The 8,005-nt window shown below is 39.7% G+C and overlaps 1 protein-coding gene across 1 annotated transcript; it reads right to left on the bottom strand.

The window, feature by feature from the left end:
• Window positions 1-7,234: 7,234 nt before the first annotated feature.
• On the bottom strand, window positions 7,235-7,525 carry SPATA45 (spermatogenesis associated 45). The gene has a single exon (XM_059932730.1). The coding sequence runs from the start codon at window positions 7,523-7,525 to the stop codon at window positions 7,235-7,237; it is 291 nt and encodes a 96-aa protein (XP_059788713.1).
• Window positions 7,526-8,005: the final 480 nt, after the last annotated feature.

Genomic DNA, 8,005 nt, shown 5'->3' with positions numbered 1-8,005 from the left:
CTTTAATGTTGGGGGAATCACCAGGGGATCCCTTTGGCCCATTCAGTCCTAGGTGTGTTACCGAGTCCAGGCTCACTTTGCTCACCACACAGGCCAATAAATCAGAGAGGAGGCATTGAGGCAAGGAATACGACTTTATTCTTCGGAAAGCCAGCAGAACAAGAAGATGGCAGACTAATGTCGCAAAATAACCATCTTATCGGGGTTTGGATGCCAGTTTCTTTTATAGAACAGAGAGGGGGAGGAGATGAGGAAGTAAAGTAAAAAGGCCATTAGTTTTGCCTGGCTTGGCCAGCACTGGGGAATGTGTTAATTCCTTCTTTTCTGCAGCCATTCACAGGCGGGCAGGGTCAGATTGCCTCCCTGTGAACTGAACAAAGGCACTTTAGTTTAACATTCAGGCGGAGGGGCAGTGTTCCCTGAGGCAGGCCACTATGTATGATTATAATAACAAAAGCAACGAAAAGCAAAGGTTAAAGTCAAAGAAACAGATCCCAAGAGTCAAAATTGGCTCTTCCCTGTTACAGGTGGTGTTGTATTAAAACCTTTGTTTTAATCCCATTAATGTCATTTTTATTTATTCCATTTCTTAATAACCATCTAAAGATGTCCATCCTGAACATCCAACAGATGCTGGAGAGCGTGTGGAGAAAAGGGAACCTTCTTGCACTGTTGGTGGGAATGTAAATTGATACAGCCACTATGGAGAACAGTATGGAGGTTCCTTAATAAACTAAAAATAGAACTACCATATGACCCAGCAATCCCACTACTGGGCATATACCCAGAGAAAACCGTAATTCAAAAAGAGACATGCACCCCAATGTTCATCGCAGCACTATTTACAATAGCCAGGTCATGGAAGCAACCTAAATGCCCATCAACAGACGAATGGATAAAGAAGATGTGGTACATATATACAATGGAATATTGCTCAGCCATAAAAAGGAACGAAACTGGGTCATTTGTAGAGACGTGGATGGACCTAGAGACTGTCATACAGAGTGAAGTAAGTCAGAAAAAGAAAAACAAATATCGTATATTAACGCATATATGTGGAACCTAGAAAAATGGTACAGATGAACCAGTTTGCAGGGCAGAAATTGAGACACAGATGTAGAGAACAAACGTATGGACACCATGGGGGAAAGCGGGGGTGGAGTGGGGTGGGGGCATGGGGGGGGTGGGATGAATTGGGAGTTTGGGATTGACATATATACACTGATATGTATAAAATAGATAACTAATAAGAGCCTGCGTGTAAAAAATAAATAAAATAAAATTCAAAAAAATAAAAGATGCCCATCCTGTTGGGATGAGTCCTATTAAAATTTCTACCTTGTTAGGAAGAAGTCACTTGACTTTCCCCTCAGCTGCTTCCTATTCCCTTGTTAATCAACCTAATTAACATTAATTAATCAAAGTTTTTATTAGCATCCATAAGACCCATTGAGGGGAAGCTGAGACAATTAAGGCTTCCGAAATCAGTTATTTTTCTTGTTTGTTTTAAATTAAGGGAGTTCTTAAGGTTAGCCTTTTTTTTTTTTTTAATCCACCTTCTAACTTGGTCTTTTTATAGATACCAGTAAAACAGCTGTTTATAATGAGAGCTCTCTAAAAACTTACCAGTTTAGAAGTTTCTCCAGTTTAAAGGATCCATCATCTGGCCATTGATGAGTAGTAGGTTAATAGCAACTCAAACCATAAAATTCAAGACGTGTCCCCACAAGAGAGTGCAAAGGATGCAGCGTTCACAACATCCAGAAAGTTTACTCCCAAAAATAGTTTAAGGAAGTAAAGGCCTTCATTGTGTAGACAGGGACAGTGAAGGTTGAGATTCCTTTGATATGCACCTCAGCTGTTTGGGGCCAGTATCCTATGCTTTCTCATCCTAAGCTTCTTCAGGTTGTACCGCTGGGGGGTGGCTGCAGTGGCTGCTGGCTTGATGGTGTGCATCCTGTTTCAATCCTGAGTTCCCTCAGGGCTCACCATAGGGCAGATGTAATGTGATGGCTTGATGGCTGCAACATCCTTTGTTTACTGATATGGCAGGCAGCATTTTCATTAACAAGGGAAAGGGGGTGGAGGCGGGAAGGCTTCCAGAAGGAAGTGGTATTTATTTATTTATTTAAAAAAATTGGGGGGCACACCGCACAGCATGTAGGATCTTAGTTCCCTGACCAGGGATCAAACCCGTGCCCCCTGCAGTGGAAGCACAGAGTCTTAACCACTGGACCACCAGGGAGGTCCCTGAAGGGGGTGGTATTTAAACTATAGTAGTTCCCCATTATCTACAGGGACAAGTTCCGAGACCCCCAGTGGATGCCTGAAACTGAGGATAACACAGAACCCTATATATACTATTTTCCCTATATGTCTGAGGGGAGCAAAATTTGCCACCCCAAAATGTATCTCTTTGGCACGTGGATTATTTCAAGCTGAAAACAATCAAGTCCCAAAGAACTCAGGAAGAACCTCTGACCTTCCCCCTATCTGCCTAAAAGAATTTAGCTAGAGGACCTTCTCCATCTCCATGTGAATTCCTTCCTCCCATTTGAAGTCCCAAACCACTACCCACAACGTCCTCTTTAGTCTTTAGCTGGAGATGTATTTAAGGTAATGGCTTCAGCCATTCAGGCAAGTTACTCAGTTTCCCTGGGTCTCACCCAGGTATACATGTTATTAAAATGTTTGATTTTCTCCTGCTAATCTGTCTCATGTCAATTTAATTCTTAGACCAGCCAGAATTGCCTAGAAGAGTAGAGGAAAATTTCTTCCTCCTTGACACATACATACCTATGATAAAGTTTAATTTATAAATTAGGTACAGTAAGAGATTAACAATAATAATAAAATAGAACAATTATAACAATATACTGTAATAAAAGTTATGTGAATGTGGACTCTCTCAAAATGTCTTATTGTACAAAGTTAATGCCTTTTTCAACTTAACTAAGCGCTTATCACACACTGTGGCCATAACTTTTGCAGTTTGAGGTGTGACAGCAAAGCTAGCCCAAATTTTTTTCCATCTTCAAGATTTCACAGAAGAATCATTCTTACTGTAGATCTTAGCAACCCCAGCAAATGATTTTTTTCCTTTTCCTTATTAAGTCGAGAATTTTCACCTTTTCACTAAATGCAAGCACTTCTTGTGCTTTGGGGCCATTTATTAAGTAAAATAAGGGTTACTTGAACATAGCACTGTGATACTGAGACAGCTACTAGGTCGGCTCCTAAGAGAGAAATGGGCAGCATACGCTGGACAAAGGGATGATTCACGTCCCAGGTGGGATGGAGCAGGACAGTGTGAGATTTCATCAAGCTACTCAGAACAGTGCGAAATGTAAAGCTTATGAATTGTTTATTTCTGCAATTTTCCATTTAATATTTTCAGGCCATGGTTGACCACAAGTAACTGAAACTGTGGATAGTGAAACCATGGATGGCGGGGTGGGGAGACTACTGTACAGTTAAACTAAAGTTCGCCAAGTGAACAGAATAAGAGGGGTTGACAGAATAAGGCAGAAAAGCACAAGTAGTTCCATGAAACCGGAAATGTGGGGGGAGGAGGTAGTGGGGATTGCAATGAGGTTAGAAAGGTTGTTAAGTGTATTATACTCAACCGGACACTCATTTACTGTGTGTTTATCTCCTATGATTCATCTTAGATTGAGCCAAAGAGTGGTTGGTGCTATATTTGTAGCCTTTATTTGGGTGGCTAGGTGTTGGGAGATCATTCTCCTTGCCCAGGTCTCTCACATTTCTGCAGTCTTGTGCCAGAGGCACCGATAACTTTTGTTCCAGACTATCTCTTCAAGGGTGTTTGTATTGCCAAGGGCCTTGGTAGACAGAGATAATGTCCCCACTGGATAAAAGGGCAGGTGTATTTACTGTCCAGTATAATAAAGAGAATGTCCTCCACCAGGCAAAGTTTGGGTCTCTTGAACTCAGTGGTCTATCAGTGAGGCAGAACCTCTGTGTGTGTGGCGTCTATCTGGACAGCTCCATATTGTGCCGTGGATTTTAGGGAAAGGAGGATGGAGGGGAAGGCAAGAGGAACCGACAGGAACATGAGGTTTGTGCTACTTGCTGGGCTCCGAGCAATAAGTCCTTTACCTCAGAATCAGGAGTCTCATTGTCTTCTGTCAATGCCCATGCAACTGTGGCAGGCTAACCCTTCACAGCTCTTGACACTAGGTGTTTGCCTTCTTGAAAAGCAAAAACTCAGCTATGGGTCTGGCTTCTTTTACATGCCCTCAGAGCTGATGAATCTCATCCACACTGTGCCCCGGTAGTCCTAGCTGAGATAGGGTTTTAGGCCAGATGACTGATCCATCTCCCTTCCAGTATTAAAATGTTTTGGCTTATGAATCTGAGCTTTCTATGGAGGCAAAGGGCAACCAAATAAAAGGTGAATATTTCACTGGTATAAAGACAAATGCCAAGAAACGGCTGGGTTCCAGGCCTGGCTGTGCTCAGCTTGCTGTATGGAATAGACTATTAATAGGAATGGAATAGCAATTAACGCAAATTACGGAAAAGAACACAAGCCAGGTTAAAATTTGAAAATTAGTCTGCTATCCGACAGCAGTGACACAGAGGTGATAGTAACCAAATAGGATTTGGCCACGAGATGATTCAAGCAATGCCCACTTTGGGGATGGGCAACGATATACAATGAAAGACTCTATAGGCACCTTCTATTACCTTCTCAAGTATGTACTTACTCAAATTATCAAAATCATAGCTCTAACAGAGTAAGTTAATGTAATTAAGTAATAGAAGCAAGCGTTAACTTTGAGAAACTTTAGCCTTCAACTTGATTAATGGGGTTGGTCAACACATTCCACTGATTTACAGAAACAATATAAACTCTGGGAGGTGGGAGGAGGGATAAATTAGGAGGCTGGGATTAACATATACACACTATTATGTATACTATGTATAAAATAGATAACCAGTAAGGACCTACTGTATAACACCGGGAACTATACTCAGTATTATGTAATAACATATAAGGGAAAAGAATCTGAAAAAGAATATATATATATTTATATATAACTGAATTGCTGTGCTATACACCTGAAACTTACATGATATTGAAAATCAACTATACTTCAATTAAAAATTTTTTAAAAGAATTAAGAAGAAAATTAAAACACCCAAAACCCTAAAAAAGGAAAGAAAAGAAAAGAAACAATATAAACTAAACATTTTAGATTAGTAAAGAGAAGATCGCTGTAAAGTGAACTTTCAGGTCATCCATCTTTGAAAGTATATTTAATAACTCAAATCCTCTTTCAAAACATCTAAGTCTAAATGATGGAATGGAATGAAGGTGTAATATGTTTTATGTGACAATGTTTTCTTGGTGATCTAGTGAATAGTTTTCTTTGGCTTCTTTTATAATTAATATTTGTAAATAATTGAGACAGACATTGAAGAAGGATCAAAGAGATTGTATTTCTATGTGTCTCTGTAGATGTACTTTATCCAAATATGGTGTTATCTGAAAAATAAAAAATAAGTATTTGTCACATATCTTATAATACATTTCATAGTTCCAAACTAACACTGAAGGCAGAGAGGATAAATACTGTTTCACAGATACAGAAAGTAAGGTTTAGAGACACTAAATGAGTAAAAGCATGAGACTACTCCATGGCAAAAGCAGAGCTTGAACCCAAGTGCAATGGGCTGAAGGTTTGTGCTCCTCCAAATTCTTATGCTGAAACCCTAGGCCCAGTGTGATGGTATTTGGAGGTGGGGCCTTTGAGAGGTAATTAAGTCACGAGAGTGGAGTCCTCAGAATAGGATTAGTGCCCTTATAGGAAGAGGCCAATTTCTGTCATGTGAGGACACAGCAAGAAAACAGCCCTCTGAAATTTCTGTCATGTGAGGACACAGCAAGAAAACAGCCCTCTGAAAACCAGGAAGAGGGCACTCCAAGAACCCAATCATGTTGGCACCCTGATCTCAGACTTTCAGCTTCCAGACTGTGAGAAATAAATGTTGTTTAAGCCACGCAGTCTCTGGTAATGTGTTATAGCAGCCCAAACTAACTAAGACAACAAGTCTTCTGTTTTTAAGGCAAGTTTAAGTAAGACTGTCCCTCTTTTGGCCTCCATATCTACAACTGGAAGATTGAAGAGAGAGCTTCAATATACCTGTGAGTCTGTTTCTGTTTTGTAGATAGGTTCATTTCTGTTGTATTTTAGATTCCACATATAAGTGATATCATATGATATTTGTCTTTCTCTTTCTGACTTACTTCACTTGGTATGATAATCTCTAGTCCATTCATGTTGCTGCAAATGGCATTATTTCATTCTTTTTTATGGCTGAAATTGTGCAGATTCTCTTAGAATTAGGAACACTAAAGGCATTCCTCCTTGTAAAAGTAAAAGAGTTACTTTTTGAGTAAAATAAAAACATGGCTGTTACAGATTAGCTTTAAAACATCAGTTTTCCAGGCCATGCTGCATTGCCCTCTCTACCCCACGTACAAAGAGTGTGGAGCAAGTGTAAAGTCACAGCCCCCTCATCAAAGAAGTTAAATTCCCAGTATGGCAATTCTTTTGTTTCTTATCTAACTTAATAATTTGTTGGTTGTATTTAACATAATTATACTCTTTTTTTTTTTTTCCAAATAAATGGGAAAAAATACCATCAACTGCTTATCTTGACTTAGAAACAAGTATTCACAGCTAAGGTATTTACCAGTTCCTCTTCCGCCCCCTGCAAGGTAATACCACCACCACACACTCCCCTACCCCAAACTCCCTCCACATTTTATTGTTTCTCAGGGCTTTTTGTTTGATATTTGTCATCAAAATCATTTCCATTTTATCTCAATTTTGCACATGAAACCTTTGCAGAGGCAACAGAAATTGATGATAGAGGAGGCCTCTGGAGTTTTCTCAAAATACGGTTTTCAGGCCATCAGCATCAGAATCACCTTAGCCTGCTGAGAATGCAGATTCCAGGGCCCAAACTAGAGCCTATTGAATGAGCCAGCCTGAAGATGGACTCTGGGATCCTGTAAGCACAAGAATATGAGAATCTCTGGTCTGTAGTAGATCTCACATCAACTAGCCTAGTTTACTGATGCTTTTAACTTCAAACAGATTGCCTTTCAACTATCCCAGGGCAATACATATGAACCTCTTTCAACCCCAGAAATAACTCCTAAGTTTATTTCTGGATTCCTCCTGTCAATTGGGTAGGAATCCTACCACAACATCTTACTTTTTAGTGGAAAGTGCCTTTTCTCCTTGTGAACAAGGGGACTCAGTTTGACCCAAGAGCTCCTGCCACTGTCAGGAACAGCTTCTTTGATTTGGGCATGAGTAAGGGACTTGTAGGCACCATTGAAATGCCTCTTTTGAACTCTCAGTAAGCTGACTTGATTGCTTCTTTCCACCAAGCAGTTGGATTCACGCCTTTCGTTTATCTCCTCCAGGAGATGTTTGTCTGCTTTAAGTTTTTTAATTATTTCACTGGTTCTGTTTACAGATGCCATTATGCTGACAAACTAATGTGATTCTTGCTGTCCTGCTAACAAATGAAAAAAATACTATCAATTGCCTGCTTGACCTTGAAGCCAAGATTCACAATCAGGTATTTACCAGCACCTCCAGTTACTTTATCAGGTGATTACCTCAGTCAGGTATTTCTCCTCCTGCAAATACCACCACCACTGTGCCCCCTCCCCCAACCTCTCTCCATTTCTTATTGCTTTCTAAGGTCTTGATATTTCCTCAGGGGAAAAAAAAGGCTAAAAAAAGAGGATACAGTAAGAGAATATATTTTGGATTTTAACGTGATACTATGCATTGATTCTTGCTTTTAGGAACTTTTGTTGCTTTTCCTGATTATAAAAATAATATGTATTTATTGTAGGAAATGAAGAAAATACAGAAAAGTATAAGGTAGAAAAATTAAAATCACTTGTGATCCAGAGACAACCAAATTAACATTTTTGGATGTTTCTTTCCCAATA

The sequence above is a fragment of the Balaenoptera ricei genome, chromosome 1, assembly GCF_028023285.1.
Source record: "Balaenoptera ricei isolate mBalRic1 chromosome 1, mBalRic1.hap2, whole genome shotgun sequence".
Lineage (NCBI taxonomy): Eukaryota > Metazoa > Chordata > Mammalia > Artiodactyla > Balaenopteridae > Balaenoptera > Balaenoptera ricei.
Note: the sequence above shows the minus strand (reverse complement) of the source record. Positions and strands in the feature narration are given on the sequence as shown.

What these genes read in the sequence shown, in the direction of transcription:
- SPATA45 (XM_059932730.1), bottom strand. Translation starts at nt 7,525, where the DNA reads ATGGCATCTGTAAACAGAACCAGTGAAATAATTAAAAAACTTAAAGCA.